Source organism: Podarcis muralis, chromosome 10 (assembly GCF_964188315.1).
Source record: "Podarcis muralis chromosome 10, rPodMur119.hap1.1, whole genome shotgun sequence".
Lineage (NCBI taxonomy): Eukaryota > Metazoa > Chordata > Lepidosauria > Squamata > Lacertidae > Podarcis > Podarcis muralis.
In genome coordinates this window covers 58,909,170-58,931,320 of record NC_135664.1, presented here as the reverse complement: position 1 = coordinate 58,931,320, position 22,151 = coordinate 58,909,170, and the positions used below count along the sequence as shown (strand labels likewise).

The window sequence follows — 22,151 nt, the reverse complement described above, 5'->3', positions numbered from 1 at the left end:
GACTTATTGTGTAAAAAAAAAAAAAGTGGAACCAACAAACCTAAAGTCTGCTGTCCCATGCTCTAGATAACTTCTGTTATCTAGGGCAAATGGTGCAATGCGGAGAGCAATGTCCTCTTCCTCACCTTAGCAGAATAGGATTTTCTTACAGTGTGTGTGGGACTTACATATGGGTAAGTGGGCCCAGGATTACACTGCAGTGCTGCAATTCTAAGTACACTTACTCAGGACTATGCCACATTGAACAGTGGAACTTAAGTCTAACTAAACAAGCACAGCGCTTGTGCTGTCAGTAAAATAAATAAGTATCTGTTCTAATATGGGGACCAGAAAGATATTTGCTACAGGATGTTTCAATGGTTGCTACCATGACTTTTTAAATTGACTAGATACATTCATGGAGGATAGACCTGTTATTTGATATTAGTCTTGACAGCCAAGAATGAAATCTCATTGTTCAGAGGCAGTATAACTCTGACTAGTTGATCAACAATGAGATGGCTATTCCCTTTTTTGCTTATTCTCAGGGGTATTGCACTAGTGCACTAAACTCTATCCATTGACCAGCAGTCTTGTTGGTTAAGAGAACAGAAATCTAAAAATCAAATGAGAAGTTGGATGGAAACAAATTTTCTTTGCTGGAAATGGGTGAGGGAGGAAGCAACAAAGCTATATAGGTAACTTAGGAGGTTGCCATATACCTTGTCAGACTATTTGCCCATCTAGTATTGTCTACTTTGGTTGCAACTGTCCAGGGTCTTGGACAGAGAGGTATTTCCCATTATCTGATGCCTGAAGATGCCAAGTATTGAACCTGGGACCTTAAGTATTGAACCTGAGACCTTCTGCATGTGTGGTACCACTGAGCTGTTGTTCCTGCTGCATTTGTAACTCTCATCCACCTGGTCTTCTGCATTATACCATAGGGAGTTTGCTGGTTAATCCAGTCTGCCCTTCCTTGTTTCATCACCACGGTCTGTATGCTTTGTCACACAAATGAACAGCAACTCTGCAAGACCAGATGGTGGGGATGGGAGAGATGATAATTAACCCAAGGAGAATGGAGTAGCATGTTGCCAATTTTAATTTCTTCTTATTTTACAGAGATCTCATGGCATTCTCCTGGGTGTGGTAGGCTCAGATGTTCCTTTGAGAGAACTCCTTAAACTGGCTCCACGATACAAGGTAAGAATCAAGCTAATACAGTCCAGCTGTTGTCACACAGTTTTGGCAATCTCAGAAGAATGTCCTGATATTGATAACAAAGCCACCCTACGGAGTACTGCATCTGTTCTCAGGCAGCGCTGCCACAAGTTGTTGAGACGGTCACTAGTTTAGATAGATTAGGAAAATTCATGGAGATCAACACTGTCAAAAGCTATTAGCTGTTACAAGTAGGACCTGCAACAAAATGTTTTAGTTGGAGTGTTCCTTTTTGCTGTTCCTGTCAGTTAGTGATGATTTGATAATTCACCATTCCATACTTTCTCCCACCCATTTTTCTCTTTCCACCCCAACAATCAATCAACATTCCAGGCCACTGAGCACATTCAGTCTTCACTAGATTGCATTTGTTGTTTTGCGGGAATAGAATCAATGTTAAGTTATTTTCTAAAAATTTTTTTACTTCTGCAGACCTTGGGGTTACCCTAATCCTGATGAAACCTCCCTCTTATGCATTGACTATTCCATTTTTGCTACATAAGGACCAACACTTGGAGAACTGAAAGTGCTGTTGGTATTGTTATGAAATTGGGGTGGTCAAGATGGCCTCTTGGAGTACCTTCCAACTTAGTGGTTCTAAGTTGTAGATTCCCCTAGGCATATCTGGTGTCGATTCCCCGAGGCATATCTGGACAGAGATTTGGACTTATGACTAGTTATGGAAAAACTGCTGAGCACCCAGCAACTATTCTGGGTCCCTTCTCCCCTAAAGAATGCAGTGATCCAGGTCTGTATTGGAAGAAAGAGCAGACAGTGTCAGGCTGAGAGCAAGTCACACTCTTTTCACTCCCCTGCTTCCCTGAAATCTAATTGCAGAGCAGTGAGCTTTTGGAACATCAGTTGGGGTGCTTAAGTTTTGAATCTCCATCGTTGCTTGACATGTATATTTGTAAATAAATGCAGAAAGTACAGAATGCCATATGTCCCCTGTAACCTCCGTCCAAAAGAAGCCCAAACCAGATACATGGTAGAACTTGTGGAAATTCTTAACTAAGAACTAAGAACTGGGTTGCACATAATTTGTTGTTGGCACCTGGCTGTCTCGAGAGGCAATAGAGTGCACCTCCAGGGGTTAAGTCAAATTGCTGCATTATCAGCACCGAAGTGACCTCCCTAGGAGGGCATAATAGTACATAAATGGAACCTCTGTGCACAGAGACAATATAACCCTGAATCCAAGGACCAAGAGCTAGCAATGGATAGTTCATGCCTTGCTTAAAGGTAAAGGGACCCCTGACCAATAGGTCCAGTCATGGCCGACTCTGGGGTTGCGGTGCTCATCTCGCTTTATTGGCCGAGGGAGCCAGCGTACAGCTTCCGGGTCATGTGGCCAGCATGACTAAGCCGCTTCTGGCGAACCAGAGCAGCGCACGGAAACGGTATTTACCTTCCCGCCGGAGTGGTACCTATTTATCTACTTGCACTTTGAAGTGTTTTTGAACTGCTAGGTTGGCAGGAGCAGGGACTGAGCAACGGGAGCTCACCCCGTCGCGGGGATTCGAACCGCCGACCTTCTGATCAGCAAGTCCTAGGCTCTGTGGTTTAAACCACAGCGCCACCCACGTCCCTGTATGTCTTGCTTAAGAGCTCCTTAATGATATCTGACTGGTCATTGTTGGAAACAGACTGCTGGGCTACATGGACTTTCATCTGATTCTTAAAGGCAGTTCTTCCATTCTTAGGTTACACTATTCTGGGAACACTAAATAACTGAATGAGGGACCTGGTAGGAAATGTAGGTAGTTACTAACTTAAATCCTTTTCAGTAAAATAAGGATAAGTAGCGACCTTGTTTCCTGCTCCCTGCCACCATTTATAGCAGGGGTGTGAAACCTGTGGTCTTTGGTTTAATATCATGTAGCAAGGAAGGGGGAAAAGAGATGGCAGAGGCAAAGAGAGAAGAAAGGGAATGCCTGTCCCTGTCTGGCCTCATCCACTACTGGTATCTGGCCACTAACAGATTACTTCTTAGGGAACGTGGCCCTCTACAGAGAAAATGTTCCCTGCTCCTATTTTATAGTACGGAAAGTCTGCAACTATGAGATGAAAATATCAGTTCTGTATCTAAAGACATTTTTTAAGGGCTTGGTTTGTGTGTTAGTCTAAATGTGCACAACTCCTGTGTAATTGAAGTAGAAAATATGGTGCAACCCCAGAGATTCGTTTGTGCATGAATATGTGAGTGAATGCATACTTGCATGTACCTGATACTTCATCACACTCTTTTGACATATTGTAAGAACATTAAAGTATTTGGGGACTGAAACAGGATATGATTGAATTGCCAGGTGAAATTTAATGCATTCTGTTCTGTTTATGGTTCCCTGGAGGACCATAGCTTAGCAGCAGAGCACATGTTTTGCATGCAGAATCAGTTCCTGGCACCCTCCAGTTTCTTTGAAAAACAAAAACAAAAGCAGGTTGTGCGTGATGGGGAACACACCTGCCTGAGACTGCAGAGAGCCACTGCCAGTAAGCCTAGATAACACTGGGCTACATGAACAGATAACCTGACCGGGTGCTTCCCATGTTCCTAATCGATGCATTTTCAAATTTTGCCTGGTTCCATTACTTTCACTGTCAGTTCATCAATATTATCCATGCATTTCTTCAGTTAAAGGCCTTGGATGTTGTCATGCATAAGTACTTCACTCATGCCGATACTGCATCAGGGGCTTGGATGTTAATGAAGTTAATTGTTATCATACTTTTGGTTTAAAGCTGGGTGTCCATGGATACGCCTTTCTGAACACGAACAATGGCTACATTTTGTCTCACCCGGACCTCCGGCCATTGGTAAGTGACCCAGAAACACCAAGACCTGGTTCACGTGATCCAGTGCAGTGTGATATCATCCCAAACATGCCATTCTTAGCTTTGGGACTACTGTGCTACAACTATCATTCCTTGCTATCTCTTGCTATCACGTTTGGAACATGAGAGTGGTGGCTGTCCATTCAAATAAAAGTAACTGCACAAGATGGCATGTTTACAATGGGGAGGAAAAAAATCTTATCTCCCATCACTAGTGATGTCATGAGTACCAGCCAGTGGGTACCCATGAACACATAGCCACATTCCACACTGCATTCATAATTATTTTATTTTGAAGCTCTGTACCCTGCCTTTCATTCCAATGGTTCTCGAGGCATCTTGCAACAGGTTGTAATAATAATAATAATAATAATAATAATAATAATAATAATAATAATACATTATTTATCATTTATACCCCACCCATCTGGCTGGGTTTCCCCAGCCACTCTGGGCAGCTCCAACAAGAATATTAAACAGAATAAAACTTCAGACATTAAAAATGTCCCTAAACAGGGCTGCCTTGAGATGTCTTCTAAAAGTCAGATAGTTGTTTATTTCCTTGACATCTGGTGGGAGGGCATTCCACAGGGCGGGCGCCACCACCAAGAAGGCCCTCTGCCTGGTTCCCTGTAACCTCACTTCTCACAGTGAGGGCACTGCCAGAAGGTGGTTAATAATAATAATAATAATAATAATAATAATAATAATAATAATAATAATTTAATAGGACAACCTCAAACTCATACACACAAACACCAAAGCTCAGTCCTCTGACTGATCAGTGAGACCAAATTATGCTTCCTTCCTGCTCTGAAACCTCAGGGCAACTAGCATTTTGAGTCAAGCATTCTTTTTGTCAAGGAGGGGAGGAAGCAATCTTCCTGCAACTGCTCCTTCTCTGGGCAGTAAATGGGGCCACATAGGGATGGACAGGTCAGTCTGTTTCTGGACCAGGTCAGTTTTACATGTGTTCATTTACAGTAAGCCCACAACTTACACAGGGCTTACATTCTGGAGATTGTGGCTAAAGTCAAAATTGTGTATAGTCAAAATACATAGTGTTCAATCCCACAGAGGGTGGGGTTGCCAAAGTCATTTCCCCCAGAACCTTGCCCTTCCCCTCCCCTCCCCCCCCCCCCGCAACCAGTGTAAAGCTGAATGTGCACAAGTTAAATGTGCATAAATTGTGGGCTTACTGTATAAGTCTGTTGAACATCATATTATTATTATTATTATTATTATTATTATTATTATTATTACTGCAGAAAGTTTCACATTTTTTGATATCCAATTTAGCTCAAAATACACATTTGTATATGCATTTCAACCTAAAAGAGTCCATATTTTAATATGCATTTTGGAGAGGGGAGGGGAGACAAAAGTTATATTGCAAAATTTGTAGATGTGCAAAAACTGAAGTGCTGTTGTCTGTATTAGCCTGGGAATTGCAAAGCAGGCTAGTTCTTTACAAATGTGAAACAAATGAAGTCCTTCAAGTCCTTGAACTTCTTACCTGGCAAGAAGGTGCTTCCTTTCTGCTTTTTAGCCTTAAGGGTAATGGCTGCATTCTATTCGACGAGAGTTGCAGCTTAGGGTTGTGGGGTTGTGGTTTGAATGATGGGCAAAGGTGACTTTCCCAAAAGATACGGGCTAGATGGAAGAAAAATGTCTGGGTTCTTCACACCAACTGAGCGACCATTCCTTGTGCAAAAATAAATGTGCTTGGATATACTTTAGGGAATAGAGACATGTGCCTAATTATCTATTATCTAATCACCTAGCAGAAATACACCTTTTCTCTAAAACTGAAAAGAGTATATTTCAGGGTTGTTAAGCAGCAGAGCAATGCAGGAATGCTTTCTGTCTCACTTCTCAACTGCAGTATAAAGAAGGGAAGAAGCTAAAGCCCAAACCAAACTACAACAGTGTTGATCTTTCTGAGGTGGAATGGGAAGACGTGGATGAAACTGTAAGTATCTAAACTGGGATTTCAGAGCATCCTCACCCAGCTCCCACCAAAGTGGGTTCTTAGCAGGTCATAGTAAAATACTGGGGAAGGCTATAGCTGAGGGGTAGGGCATCTGAATTGCAGGCAGAAGGTTCAATACCTGGCATCTCCAGGTAGGCCTGGGAATCTTCCAAGTAAGACCACTGAAGAGCTGCTTGCAATCAATGTAGACAATACTGAGCTTGTTGCACCAATGGTCTGACTTGGTATAAGGCAGCTTCTTATGCTCCTATGTTCACAATGCCTTTGGAAAAAGGAAACCCTTTGCAGTGCGTTAGAAGAAAACAAAAGATTGGGCCAGGTGAGCCCATTGCAGGGGCTGCAGGGTGGGATGATTCCATCGCTGTGGTGCACAACAACTAAAAGGCCAGGTTTCTTTTAGTCACTAGACTAAGGGCTTCTCCGCACTTACTTTCCTCTGCTGTTTCCAGACACGGTTTGCACTTTAAAGATCCATGTCCAAGCACCCTTTATTTGCTCAGGAGTTTTCCCAGCGAAAACCCGCTCTTTAAAGCTCAATTGGAGCAAATGGCAATCTGCAGAAAACCCAAACTGATGTTTGATCCGATTGAGCCCTAAAGAGTAGGTTTCTGCAGGGAAAGCTCTGGAGCAAAAAAACCCAATGCTTGGGCATGGAGCTTTAAAGTGTGGACCTATTCCTGGAAAGAGCGGGAATGTTCTCTCTAGGGAAGTTTGCCGGATGCCTTCATTATATACCTTTAGGCACCAGGAAAAAGCGTTCCTTTTTAACCAGGCCTTTGTTTGATTTGATTGACATCCTATGCCCTTTTAAAATGTTTTTTTTGGGGGGGGAGTTATTGGGTTGTTGTTTTTGTTTTGATTATATATTTTGTGGTTTTATATTTTGATATTGTTCTGTGAACTGCCCTGAGACCTCCAGGTATAGAGCGGTATATTAATTCTAATTCTAATAATAATGATGATGATGATGATGATGATGATGATGATGATGTGTGGATAACCTCTGAAAGTGGTAGCATGCAAAGGATACCTGAAAAGATCCGAAATAGAGATTTAGTTCATATCTTAGTATATTTGAGTATATACTCTTGAGAATAAGCCAGGCCAAAGTCCTTTACATGGGTTAGAAGTTGGGCCCTGGCCTCTCCAGTAAAAGAATATATTCGCTTGGTGTTAGATTGCCACCCACATTCAGAATAGAGATTTCTGGGCTAGGTAGATCAATAGTCTTGATCTATAATAAGGTACTCATGTTAAAATGTGTGATCAGAGGAGTTCTTTTGGCAAAAAAGTACATCAAGGCTTGTGTCCCCTTGCTGCCCTTTACCTGTTCACAGCAGACAGCAGTGCACTTGGCAAACACAACTGCTTCTTAAAGTATGAATCAGCCCTGATGGATACAGATCCCATGCTTAATTGAAGTAATCAGATGTTGTAAAGTGATAATTGCATCCCAGGATGACTGTGATCAATGAAATTATCTCATCCTAACCTGCTGTCCGCTATGCTTAGCTAAAGATGTGATTCTAAAAGGGGGAGAAAAGAAAAGCTTATGTCAAAGGCTCCTGCCTGTTGCAGGCCACTTTAAAGCAAATGACCGCAATCCTGGCTGGAGGCACTAATTCAAATCTGTTCCCTTCTGCAGCTACGAACAGCAATGATCAATGGGGAAACAGGTGACCTCTCAATGGATGTGAAGGTGCCTGTAGATAAAGGGGTGAGTATATAATTTCTTGTTTTGGTACCCTGCATTTGGAACAATTGCACAGAATTAAAGCAAATTCACATAAAATCATAAATGTAGCAATAAATGTACAGTTCAAAACAAGATTTTTTAAAAAATAAATAAATAAATAAAAGTCACACATTTAAACTCTTTTTTAAAAAAATCCCTGAAGATTTACCTAAAATGAATCCTATAGCCACAGTCTTTACCAACCAACCAAAATGTTACTGAGCAAGTTCTCCAGAAGTTAGTGGAATAAAGAAGAATTGGGAGCAAATAAGATTGCATTATGCTCCCAGGATTACTGGGACAAAGAAGAAGAAGATATCCCGCTTTGTCACTACCCGAAGGAGTCTCAAAGCGGCTAACGTTCTCCTTTCCCCTCCTCCCCCACAACAAACACTCTGTGAGGTGAGTGGGGCTGAAAGACTTCAAAGAAGTGTGACTAGCCCAAGGTCACCCAGCAGCTGCATGTGGAGGAGCAGGGAAGCGAACCCAGTTCACCAGATTACGAGTCTACCGCTCTTAACCACTACACCACACTGGCAACAATGGCTGTTTTTGAAAAGTCATGTGTCCCAGTCTACCCTGACATGTTGCTATGCACATCCAAAGGAGATCTGTCAGGGCCTATGTCTTCAAGCTTCTATGTAACATGTCCTTCAATCACTACACAATATTATGCAGTTTGATTTCTTTTGACTCTGTATCTGTGCATCACTTACATTAATTTCAAAATTTGCTAATGAAAAGTTTACCATTGCCCTCCTTCTGTTTTCTGCTTCACAAAGGACCTGCATAACATTATCACCCCAGGGAAATGGAAGCCATAAGAGGAAACCATATTCTGCTCCAGTGCAGGGCAGTCAAACTAAGTGAACTTTTGAGGGTGTTTCCATCTTTACATTACTTTACTAATTAACATAATTTTATTCTTTGCAAGACTTCTTTCAAATCCTGCTTAGGATTATTCAGGAGGCAGAACCCCAGTTTTTTGTGAAATTGAATCATTTCTTGCAAATTTGTATTGCTGTAGTTATTTGTCATGAAGCTCCCTGGGTGCAATACAGTGTTTCATTTCTAATTGCCTTATGACATTTTGGAGGAACCTAATTAGTTATCCCTTACCTACCATCATGTCTTTTCCTGTTATTGCTCCTTAGAGTTTTCTGTCTTATTATGGATTTTGTTTTGAATATTTTTTTTTCCAGCGGCCTGCATGTTTCTTTCGCCCTTTTCTGCCCATTTTAACCTTGAGATAGACAATAGTTGTGGGACTTGCTTATTTCTTAATAAACTGTAATTTACATTATGTAACATGATTATACTAAATTATTACAGGCGCATAAATACAGAACATTATAATTCATGAGAGCCGCTGCCAGTCAGTGACAAAAATATTGAGCTATATTGTTATAGAATCCTAGAACTGCAGAGTTGCAAGGGACCCCAAGGGCCATCTACTCCAACCCCCTGCAGATGACAGATGGCCATCCTACCTCTACTTAAAAACCTCCAATGAAGGAGAGTCCACAACCTCCCCAGGGAATCTGTTCCACTGTCAAATAGCTCTTACTGCCAGAGATACATTTAGTCGGAATCTCCTTTCTTTTAACTAGAAGCCATTGGTTTGAGTCCTACCCTCCAGAACAGGAAAAATCAAGCTTGCTCCATCTTCTGTGTGACAGCCCTTTAAATATTTGAAGATGGCTGTCATACCTCCTCTCAGTCTCCTCATATCCAGGCCAAACATACCCACTTCCCTCAATTGTTCCTCATCAGGCTTTCCAGACCCTTTGTCATCTTGGATGCCATCCTCTGCACGCATTCCAACTTGTCAGTATCCTTCTTAAATTGTGGCGGCCAGAATTGTACATAATATTCCAGGTGTGGTCTGACCAAGACAGAATAGAGTGGCAGTACTATTACTTCCCTTAATCTGGGTGCCACAACAATGATGAACAACGGAAGGCAAGAGGTTGGTGGGTGCGTCACACAGGGCACTGCTGGAATTTAAAGGCCCAGTGTCCACCACTGCCACACACATGCTTTTTTGCCGGGTGTGTGTGCCCTACTGCCACCTCTGGTTAAACCTCTTGACAGAACATTTCTCCCCAGATTAATATTCTTATGACCTGAGATCTGCTGTAGAGGCAGTTCATACATTAACCATTGTTTAAGATGCCTTCAACTCTCCTGAAAGCCAGTGCAGTGGTTAAAGTGTCAGACCAGGACCTGGGAGACCAGGGTTCAAATCCTCACTCAGCCACGAAGCTCACTGGATGACCTTGGGCCAGTTAGTGTCTCTCAGCCTAACCTTCCTCACAGGGTTGTTGTGGGGATTAAATGAGGAGGAGGAAGAGCAATGTATGCCACCTTGAGCTCATTGGGGGGAAATGGTGGGATATAAATGTAATAATAATAATAATAATAATAATAATAATAATAATAATAATAATAATAATAGACCAATTGTCTTTACCCAGTTTTACTAGCCTTTTTATAGCTCCTATACATTTTTCTTATGCAGGTTGGCAATGCAAATCTTTCAGCTCTTTTGGATCATCCATAAATTCAATTAGTTAACTGTATATTTTTCTCTTTCTCTCAGATTACAATGAAAAAGCGTTTTAAAGGTTAGCAAAGAAAGGTCCCATGGGAGCTCCTTATTCCATGCCTTTTCTCACCTTCTTCCTTTTCCACACACACACACACACACACACACATTAACTTCAGCCTTTGCTTGCCCTTGTTCTGTGCTCACAGACTTTCAGTCGACTTTCAAGTTACACAAAATAGCTCACTTATCCCTTAGCGTTTATTAATTAAATATTGGAATTGAGATTGCAAGACTCCTTTGTGTAAATCTGTGTGCATGATATAGAGTTCATGTACTTTACCAGTTAACATCCATACTCAGACAAAAACAACAGGGAAAAGGAAACTTGCAGAGTGAGGGAAATCTGATGAAATCAAGTTTTATCCGTTTCTTTCATAGGCACCCCTGCACTGTATCATGTCCTGCTATAGTCGAGAGTGTCTTGTCACTTTTCGTGTCTGGCAGAAGAGTTACTCAGAAATGCTTAAAAAATAAATCTTTTATTACTTTCTCCCCCCACCCTTAAAATAAAACTGCAGTATAATTTTCTCTCAGCAATTCAAATGGATATTTCTTAATACAAAATGCTTAATAGTGCCTATTTTTATCAAAGTCATTTTTCATTTTCTCTCATTTCCCTACTTTTTAAAAACTGTTTTCTCTTACTTTAAATATAATGACTTCTCTTCCTGTCCTATTTTATCTTTGCAATAACCTTGTGAGGTAGGAGACTATGCTAAGAAATACTGACCTGAACACAGTGAACACACAAGGCAGCCCCTTGTGTGAAAGGAAGGCACTTCCACTTGCATAAAGGGTGCATGTCTCCTTTTGGGATTCACCCTCACCCGGAACACATACATATCCCATACTATGCCAGAGGAATTACCAAGTAGCTTTTCAGGAGCTGGAGGGGGTTGCAGGAATGAGGTGGGAAAGCCCTGTTACAATCCTGACATCTACTACACTTCACAAGTGTATCCTAATGTGGAATGATTCTTGCCTGGTTTTAGTGGACTAGAATTTGTCCTTGTTATGCTTATGGGTGGCTGAACACTTTTATTATTCTTATGCTTTATTCTCTGTTAATGGATTTTAAGTGTTTGGTAAGTTTGGTAAGTATGTTAATATTTTGTAAGTCACTGTGAGGCGTTTTGTAAAAAGTGATGGACCAATAAGTTTTTATGGCAAGGTAGGAATCCCAGAGTAAAATATTAAAAGTGACCCAAATGCAATAAAAGGAATGAGAATCAGACACACAGAGGGAAGCCTTGAATCTTTCACAGTTATAAGTTGAGGTGGGCATTTTCCTTCCCCTGCCCTGCAGGCTGAACATAGGGAAGCCACCTGATTCTGGGCAGCCAACACACAAACCTTCAGGGCTGTTGGGCTGTCCATGCTTGGCCAGTTAATGAAGTCAGCCAAGATATTTTTGAAATGCTCAGCTGGCAGCCAGCAATCTATCTTTGTGATGCATGGACAGTTCTGCCTCGATCCCCCTCGATGCCTGCTGTCATTGTGCCAGATGGATTTCCAGTACACTGAGGATTAGTGCTTAACGGGCAGGAGGAGGGGCAATGGTGGAGAGAGAGACAGTCTCATGTGACTGCAGTGATAGTGGAAGTGAGCTACAAGGACAGAGACTCTGATCCTGCTGCTCTGCTACCTTCTCTCCCATGTCTCCAGTCCCTTTGGTAACTCCATCTAGCCCATCTGTTGAGTTATGGCAGGTCTGGCACAGATAAGGCTCTTTGGAGGGTTTTGCAACACTTGAGGTGTACTGAAGCAGGGCTGGAGCAATCTGCCCACTGATTTTGCTGTCGGTGGTCTTTGCATTCTAATTCTGTCTGCCTCCAGCACATATTGTGTCACCTGCAAGAGAAGTCTGAGCAAGCTGGCAACAGGTTTGAGACCTCACTGTCACAGATAATCCTACTTGGAAAGGGCCCCGCAAGAACAACAACCTGCGAGTTAGCACAGGGGCAGGCATTTGATGCAGGACTTCTTAACTGGAGGTCTGAGGGCTTCCCATGGCAGTTGGTGTGGATGCCTCTAGTCCTGGAGCAAGGTTATATGGATTTAATAACTCATCAGAGTCACTGCTGCAATGAGATCTACTGGAAGGATTCTGCTTCTCTCCCAAAGTAGATCTTAAGTCTCATGAACTAAACTGTCACAATCCCTTCAATGCACTTTATTTTTTTCTGTCCTGAATATTCCAACTTTCAGCAATTCTAGTGTTGTGACAGTGGGAGAAGTGCTTAGATGCTACCTGCTGCGACCTGTTGGTGCATCACCTAAAAACAAGCGAAATATGTTTGTGTTTTTTTTCAATACTATTCAGTTGTTGTTTTTCAATTCAGGTACACCAAATTAATTAATCACTTCTAATCCATATGATTTAAGTTTTCTTTAACCAGGGGGTTGTCCTTGTCTTGACATTCTTTAATGCATGTATGGAGTGACTCCTGTCTGGTGTTCCAAAAAAGCAACACCCAAGAAAATAATCCTGCTTCTAAATTCCTCCCATAAGAAGACAACACTCTTTAGGTGACGGAGCAGGACCTTTGGAGAGATCCTGACTACCCTTGTTGAAATGCAGCCGCTATTTGGACATGACCAGTGGTCACATTTAAGAGACAAAACTACACTTCCGGTTGTGATTTCTCTCTCTCTCTTCTTTTCCAGAAACGGGTTCTCTTCCTCACTAATGACTATTTCTTTACCGATATCAGCGGCACACCCTTTAGGTGAGTGGGCTGGTCCCTTAGAGCAAGGGTTGGAAACGTGGCTTTCCAGATGTTGCTGCACTGCAACTCCCACTGTCCCTGACCACTGGCTATGCCCATGGGGGTTGATCCAACCACATCTGGAGCGTCCCTGGTTTCCTATCTCTGATTTATACTTATTTAAGAATTTTAAAAAGTGACTACAACTTACCTCTGCACCTCTGGAATAAAAGAGCATCTAAAATGCAGCATTTGATATCTCATTTTAATAAGCATTGTCCATGTTTATATGGGCTAGGAGGTGGGAGACATCTGCACGGTCAGACCACTTGCCTTGGCTCACTTGTGGAGACATCTAGATTGCTTTTAATTAAGCACACGGTAGTCTCAATAGCGAGGTTAATCTGAGGAAGACTTGCTTTAGGACCAAATTACATGTTCAGATATATCATGTACTATAGCCCTTCCTGGACTATACCAAATATAGATGGAAGATAACATGTTCTCCCTGTATTTAAAATGAAAGCCTGGGCATCAGAGAGAAGAACACTTCATATATTTCAATGAACAGCAGGACTTTGATAAAGGAGAACATAAATACATACATCCAACTCTGATTGCAGTCAAACTGGCATCATCCACACACCAGAGGGAGGCAGCTGCAGGCTTGGGGAAACCATCAAAGTTTGGAGAAGTACGAAACATATATTTTTTTAAGCGTCAAGTATTGGGAGATAAGGGACGCGGGTGGCGCTGTGGGTAAAACCTCAGCGCCTAGGGCTTGCCGATTGCATGGTCGGTGGTTCGAATCCCCGCGGCGGGGTGAGCTCCTGTCTTTCGGTCCCAGCTCCTGCCCACCTAGCAGTTCGAAAGCACTCTTAAGTGCAAGTAGATAAATAGGTACTGCTCTCTAGCGGGAAGGTAAACGGCGTTTCCGTGTGCTGCGCTGGTGCCGGCTTGCCAGAGCAGCTTCGTCACGCTGGCCACGTGACCCGGAAGTGTCTCCGGACAGCGCTGGCCCCTGGCCTCTTAAGTGAGATGGGCGCACAACCCTAGAGTCAGACACGACTGGCCCGTACGGGCAGGGGTACCTTTACCTTTATTGGGAAATAGCCCAATGAAGAGTGGGTGTGACCAGTGGCCACAAAATACTAACTGACCTAAGGTGGGGAGTAGGGATAGAAAACTGGGTAGGTTATGAAACAGAGTATCCTACGAAATGGGGATTGGTGGCTGGCTTGAGCAGGATTACTCTATCCTGCAACACTTTGTTGCTGGCCCCACTTGGTCATATATTCTCCCAATAACGTCCTAAAGTGCTACATTCGTAGAAGGGCTGCACCATATGCTGTTAAAAGTAACAGCTTAAGGCTGATGTAAGGAGTTAGTTCATTTTCAGGTCCTTTCTAGCCTTAGAGTTCTTTTACTGGTTAGTTGCATTCCTGTAATTTGGAATTTCACAATGTATGTTTCAGTAATGAGAGTTCAATTTAAGAGATGATTCACTACTTAAAAATCAGTTTTTCATGGCAGCATTCAACTTACGCTATCAAAATCCAAATTTGACATTTTAGAATGTTAATTCAGCAATTTGTAAATGAGGAGAAAATTTCAGTGGAAGTAAGTCGGTGTTTATTACAGTAGTAGCTCCACCACACAATACAGGCCTTTGCAAGTCTCCTTGCTGGAAAACATTTTCTCTTTCATCTCTTAATCCACAGTCTGGGAGTCGTTCTATCGCGAGGGCATGGTGAATACATCCTGCTTGGGGACACTTCAGTGGAAGAAGGTAGGATGAATGGCATAGCTTCATCAAGCAATCACGGGGAGAACTGATGGAACATTGCCTTGTTTTCACACAGCTGGGTTCATATCTCAAACAGTTCTTTCCTTTGCCACACAACACTGCCACCTCTCCTAAGTATTTGTTTCCCTATTTGAATCAGGAACTTGGCAATAGAAGCCTATTAATTAAATCCCCGAAATACATATTATGGGAACACATTCCCCAAATTACCCAAATAAAAACTGGTTCATATGTACCTGTAGTGAGGAACTTCAGGCCTGGGAGTGGGATATGGTCTTCCTGGACTCTCTGTCTGACCCCCAGGACCTTTCCTGGGCCACACCCCTTTCTCAGAATGTGGAATTTTAGAACCCATGGTTTTATAACACATCTAAACCATGTGATTCAAACAGGGTGACCTATAAACAGGAAACGGGTTGTGATCTAAAGAGGGAAAATAATTTAAACACCCCCACAGCCTGAGCTCAGATTCACTGAGGTCTAGAGGTCTCATCTTCACCCCCTGAAAATTCACCCTCCCATTTCAATTCCTGGGGGAAACACAGGATACAACAACATATTGAACATACAGAGGAATTCATAAGACTGTGAATAAATGAGTCTTTATTGCACCATTTGCTTTTTGGTTTCAGGTTTACATGATCTGCTGCAGCCAGACTTGACTTTAGCCAATGAATGGTAAGTGGCAGGAATTCTTCTAATTTGGGGGGGACCTGAGAAGGAGACGAATGAGCTGCTGCTTGGCTTTGGGGACTTTACATTGAAGGCCTTGAGAAAACATGGTCCTGGCATCTAAGGGGCCAAAGCTCAGTGGCAGGTGACATTTTTGCATGCAGAAGGTCTTGTGTTCAGTCCCTGGAATCTCCAGTTAAAGGATCTTAGCAGTGTTGGAGAAAAGGAATTATTTTTGCCTGCTGCCCTGTATGAACCAATGCCCTGTCTTCAGGCAGCAACATTTGTTTATGTAAGTCTGTATCCTGAGGAACAATGTGGATCCCATGAAATAACTGCACTGTGTTATTTTAAACTTTTTGTGAGGAGCCTAACTTTCCTAGATGCTAAATAAACAAACTGCTCAACTCCACACACACACACCCTTAAATTAGAACTACGTTTTCTCAGGAATCTTTTATTCTTATCAAAACATTCTCTACAGTAGCCCTAATCCAGCTCCATCACTGATATCCTCAAATGATTGATTGTTGAGCTGCACCCACTTAGCATGGATATAATTTGTAGCTGAAGTGCAGAGCTATATTTTTGGAGCAATTTGATTCAAGTTCTTGCCTTTGCTTCCAGATATCTATGCAGTGATGCATCTTGAGCAAGTGCATAGACCTAGAAACCAAGTAACATTCTTTGTTCCTGATGCACTGATATGGGTGCAAAGGATGGTTTTGATGTTACTTTCTGGACCAATTTTTCAGTCACAGAACATGCCCTAGGGCAGGGGTCAGCAAACTTTTTCAGCAGGGGGCCGGTCCACTGTCCCTCAGACCTTGTGGGGGACTGGACTAGATTTTGAAAAAAAAAAAATGCGAACGAATTCCTGTGCCCCACAAATAACCCAGAGATGCATTTTAAATAAAAGGGCACATTCTACTCATGTAAAAACATTCTGATTCCTGGACCATCTGCGGGCCGGATTTAGAAGGCGATTGGGCCGAATCAGGTCCCCAGGCCTTAGTTTGCCTACCCATGCCCTAGGGCCTAGGGTCTCCATTACTGTGAGTAGTGGACACTTGGGTCCGGAGCTGACAGGTCTTAGCCATGGCAACTGTCTTCATTTCTTAAGTATATACTGGAGATCAGAGATCATGGGAGTTGTTCCAACTGAGGTTTGAGCTCTATCCCAAGCATGCAGATTTGCCAGGACACCTCTTACGAGTGCAGAAAAGTTGCCCAAAGGAACTTCTGAATCACATTTTTGGTCTCTTTCTTTCTAGGATTTATTGCATTACAGATATTGATCCAGATCACAGGAAGCTGAGTCAGTTAGAGGCTGTGATCCGTTTTCTCACAGGAGAAGAAGCTGACCTGGAATGTGAGTTCTGAAATATTACTCCTGGAATACATCCTAACGAGAAACCTTATTATGATTAGGGATGGGAGAATCTGCCAATTTCGGTTTCTCTCTGTTTCTCGTTTTTCCTCTCTTAAGTTCAGGTCTCCAGATTTGCATTTTTTAAATAAGTCCTCATGAAGATTCATCAACATTCTAATGGAACGCATTTTTGTATGCAATTTTGCCTTAGTATACACTTTTACAAAGCAAGTTTCCATAATATGATGCATTTTTGTATATTATTTTTACTAGTAAGTGCATTTTTATGCACACTACAGTATATGGCTACAGTATTTGTGGCTGGACAAATGCACTGCAACATTTGCAAAAGTGTGAATTTCAAAGGATGGTTCATGTATTATTTCAGAATGCGTTGATTAGGTAGGTTTGCCTTTAAATGCAAAATGAAATTAATTTCTCCACCATCCCTACGTATGATAGCAAGTTACTTCATCTGTGTGTGACATTGTCGCTATTCAAGAGAGGTCAGATCCCATAATTGCAGAAGTGGAGTACAAAAGCATTAAGCATGAATGAAGCACTGGGGCAGTCAAGATGTTTAACCTGTGTGCCACATCCAAAATCCTTGTATGATGGAGAGCCACAGTCCTGCCACGTCTTCTTCCACATTCCCCCGTTTTCTGTCTCACCTGAGGATTCCTGCTGTCCAGGGTACAACATACTGTGAGGTCTATGTGCCCCCACTGTATGCTGACGATGTAATCAGCATGGCACCACTGCCTACTCATAATTAATTCTGACCCTGCCTTGGTTTTCAAATTAACTGCAAATTGGAACTGGCAGGTTCAGCCCATGCCTAGGCAGATGGTGACATCCACCTCTTCTCATTAATCTCCCAGCTTTGTTCGGTTAGTCAGAGGCATGCTGCTCACTGAAAATGAAAGTTGAGCTTTCGGCTATCATGGCTTTGATTGCTAGCAACTATTAATGTATCTGTCTCTCTTTATGTATTAACTTAACCTTTGTCTCCCACTGTCACATCTGCCTCCTTCATAGGAACATAGGAAGCTGCCTCATACTGAGTCAGCCCAATGGTCCATCTAACTCAGTACTGTGTGTGCTCACTGGCAGTGGGTTTCCAAGGTCTCAGGTAGACCTACTTGGAGATGCCAGGGATTGAACGCAGAACCCTCTGTATGGAAGACAGAACCTGTACCACTAAGTTATGATTCCTTCATCTAGCTTCAACCTATCAGCCCAGTAGCCTGCCTTTTCTAGGCAAGGGTGTTCTGGAGAGCAAACCTCTCTCCAGAGGCTTGAATGAAGGATTTGAGAGGTAAATATGCCTCATTAACAAGAAGAAAGTTACTCTGGGTTAAGCCACCTGTTTGTTTGAGCCAGACAGGGACACTTTAGATGGTGTGGAATTCTAAATTAGAATTATAAAGCCAAATCTATCAAATTTATACTTTCTTAATCAATATGCTAACAGAATCTTGCAGTTTTTAAACATGCATATATTGTGAGAAAGTGTGCATTAAAAATGAATATATTCGTGAAAATAAAATATAAAATGCATTATATTAGTGGAGAGTGTTTGCAAAAATGTGTACCATAATCAAAACTGCATATAAAAATGCGTTTTAAAGAGAAATTTTCATTAAAATGCTGGTGAATTTTCATGATGATTGTAAAAATTGCTGCAAAATGTGGAGAGCTAAATAAGTCTCTTTTAGCTGTACTACACTACTTTTTTGTATTTGAATTATTTTTATTGTATTGTTTTGTGTGACTTACTTCAACTGAAAAAGATTTTAAAAAGAAAAAGGTAACTAAACTTAAGACTGGAAAATTGAGAAATGAAAAGAACTGAAATTGACAGATCCTTCTATCCCAAATATTGAATATCAGAAAAGAAAAATGGAAAAATGAGGAGTGGGCAGGGGTGGAATGCCCTTTTTGAGCTCCTTGGAAGGCATAGCTGACTGGCAGGAATCCTGAGCATTAGCACTCTTGCTGAGAGGTGAAGACACTCTGCAACTTGCTACTCTCCTCAGGAAACAAACTTGCATTTTAGCAGTATCTAGAGACAGCAGGTTTAAAAAAATATAGATTCTTAAATCAAAATTTTAGTTAAGGCTGATGGTCAAAACATATTTATTTGGATGCAGATCTTCTTAAAGAAATCAGTGCTCCTTCTTAGCAAATTTGTTTAGGGTACCAACATTCATATGAAAAAAGAGATTTTTCTATTCCGGAAATGTTAATATATGAGATAGTTTGCGGGTGCTTTGTACAAAAATGGTGAATAAATATAGATTCGTAGATCCTAGCATAAAATTAGGAAAAGACCATGCATGCAAACCATGCATTAGGGTTGATAAATGTACACACAAATAACAAAATAAGGTATTCAAAGCATCATAAAACCTTACTTAGTATTTGCACTTGGTCTTTCTCCTTTCTCTCTCTTCATTCTCATGCCCAGGCGATGAAGAATTAGTTCAAGAGGTGCTGTTTGATGCTGTAGTAACAGCACCCATGGAAGCCTACTGGACAACATTAGCACTCAACCTGTCTGAGTAAGTGCATGCTTCATAATTTAAGGCAGGTTTTGCCACATCTAAACATGTTCTTGCTGAATCCAGGCTAGACTACTTTAATGTGCTCTATGTGGGGCCTATTATTATTATTATTATTATTACTACTACTACTATTATTATTATTATCATTATTATTATTATTATTTTATACCCCACCTATCTGACTGGGTTGCTCCAGCCACCCTGGGCAGTTTCCAGCATAATAAAAGCACAGCAAAACATCAAACATTAAAAACTTACTGATACAGGGCTGCCTTCAGATGTCTTCAGAAAATTATGTAGTTATTTATCTGTTTGACATTTGATGGGAGGACATTCCACAGGGCGGGTGCCACTACTGAGAAGGCCCTCTGCCTGGTTCTCTGTAACTTCACTTCTTGCAGTTTGGGGCTGGACCTCAATGAACAGGCTGAATGATGGGGGTGGAGAGTTAGCTTTTCCTCATAGGGAATGATTTCTTACAGAAAGAAAATATGAAGGCTGCAGTTCCGTAGGCCAAGAATAGAATCCCATCACCCTCTGTAACACTGGAAAGTGGTGATGGTGGTGACATGTGTGCGGTTATCGCATAGGAACATTGGAAACTGCCCTAACTGGCAGCTACTCTCCAGGCCTTCAGAGAACAGCCTTTCCCAGCTCTTCCTGGAGATGGTGGGAACTGAACCTAGGGTCTTTTGTATGCCAAGACTGTATTCTATGCCCCACTAACCTCAGGTTGTTTGGTGCAAAGTATATTGAACTGGTTCTGTAGAAACCTAATGCTATATATCTTTGTCTCTCTCTTTCTGTGCAACTACATCCAACAGTGAGGCTGAAGGAGGGGTGGATATGGCCTTTATGGGAACTCGGGCTGGTCTTATGAGGAGTGCTCTCTATGTTGGAACTGAGAAACTTTCTAACAGGTGAGTCCTCCGGATGCATATCTCAGAAACATTCCTCCTCCATTTGCCCCTCAGTATAGCTTAGGATGACTGAAATCAGAATGAATGTACTTGGAGTAATCATTCAGCAAATGCACAGGAAGTATAATAACCATTCCTTTCCTCTCAACAACTCCTCCTGTCATTGTCAAACCCTGCTACTTAATCTTTTGCAAATATTGAACTCTAAAGGATATCAGTTTACAAACTGATAAAAGTTTCCTTATATTGACTTACCACATGGCTTTTGGGTTTGATTTCAGGATGCATAAAACCAGCAAACATGATGTACATTGATCTAGAGAGTCTAGCAGCAGATGGTTGCGGTCTCCCTGGAAAAATCAGGAGCCAACCTAAAACCCAGTCACTACTTTGCTGCGAGTTTGTTGATTTTACTTATTACAAAACCAGTCTCAGGAACCCTTGCCTTCCCCTTCAGACTAATCTGAGATCACTTTGGGAATGTGTAAACGTCGCCAAAGGCTCAGGCTTCATTTTGATCCAGGGCTGACTATTGCTTGGCCCCAGAGCCTGTTTCAAACATTAGGACTCCTTCTCATCCCCCTCTGCAGTGCACAGGAAATTGTGTGGGCTGACAAACACGCTTGTCTTGATCTAACCAATGGTTGGGCTTTCACATGAGTATCCCTACCTAGGGCTACGCTATATGTTCTTTTTATTGCATATTCATGCTTATTTGTGCTCATGTTGCTATCAGTGCAGTCATACACAATTCCACTTTTAATACTGTTTGGAGTTTCAATTGTTTTGGGGCGGTCAATACTGCTTCATTCCCAGCCAGTGCATATCCTGTAACATCCTGCTGAAACCTCATAACTTTTCAAACCACAAATGTTCTGGGGAGTTTTTGTCCCACTTTTGTTGTGCTATAGCCCCTCAATTAAAAGAAAGCAGAATAAATCCAGCACTAATGCACTATTGTTGCAGAATACACCCACAATAAAACACCAGACGGGTGGGTCCCCCTAATGCGAGGAATGAGAACAAATGAGAGCCACACTTGTGGCTCCTCCCTCAATCCACAGCTAAGGCTATGTTTGCATAGCCATTTCAGAGAGCCAGGATGAGTCTACCTCTGTTCAGAGCAGCACTTTATATGTTAATCTTTGCTCTACACAGCTGCATATCTGCTGTCATCTCACAGACAAAAATAAAGACACTCTGTATATGTGTAACATCCCGCTTTGCCCTCCAAAAGTCAGTGCTTAAAGGTCTTTTCACATTGTTGAAGGTGGTCCTCCAACTTCTGTCTTTATTTAGTCTGCAGTAGCAGATATGTGTGTGGGTGTGGGAGATATACTTGACTGTTGTTGTTATATTTCCATCCTACTATCCCAGGCAGCATAAGAGGTTGCTCCCTTATTTACCCTAGAAATAACCCTGTAAAGTTAGCTGTGAAGTGTAAACCCCTGTGAAGGGAGATGCACTGATAGTCTGGTGTACTGTGTCCAGTTTGGTAGATGGTCAGGCCGATAGTTCGGTGTACTGTGTCCTGTTTAGCCCGGAGAGTGGAAGAATTAGGGGAGACAGGATAGATACTCTCTTCAAATATCTGAAGGACTGTCACGTGGAAGATGGAGCAGGCTTGTTCTCCGTTGCTTTGGAGGGCAGGACTAGAACTAATAGGTAGATGCTGGAAATTGCAGGGAAGCAAGATAAACCCCTAAATGACTTTGGAACAAATTGTGT

The 22,151-nt window shown here is 42.0% G+C and overlaps 1 protein-coding gene across 3 annotated transcripts in view; it reads left to right on the top strand.

Moving 5' to 3' along the window:
* Positions 1 to 22,151, top strand: part of CACNA2D4 (calcium voltage-gated channel auxiliary subunit alpha2delta 4) — a 164,363-nt gene that overhangs the window by 45,529 nt on the left and 96,683 nt on the right. For all 3 annotated transcript variants that reach the window (XM_077935165.1, XM_077935163.1, XM_077935162.1), the window contains exons 14-23: positions 1,105 to 1,185; positions 3,946 to 4,020; positions 5,924 to 6,010; positions 7,677 to 7,748; positions 13,045 to 13,106; positions 14,807 to 14,874; positions 15,525 to 15,570; positions 16,839 to 16,936; positions 19,407 to 19,500; positions 20,328 to 20,423. In XM_077935165.1, the coding sequence (XP_077791291.1) occupies positions 1,105 to 1,185; positions 3,946 to 4,020; positions 5,924 to 6,010; positions 7,677 to 7,748; positions 13,045 to 13,106; positions 14,807 to 14,874; positions 15,525 to 15,570; positions 16,839 to 16,936; positions 19,407 to 19,500; positions 20,328 to 20,423 (779 nt within the window). The remainder of the gene's footprint in view (positions 1 to 1,104; positions 1,186 to 3,945; positions 4,021 to 5,923; positions 6,011 to 7,676; positions 7,749 to 13,044; positions 13,107 to 14,806; positions 14,875 to 15,524; positions 15,571 to 16,838; positions 16,937 to 19,406; positions 19,501 to 20,327; positions 20,424 to 22,151) is intronic.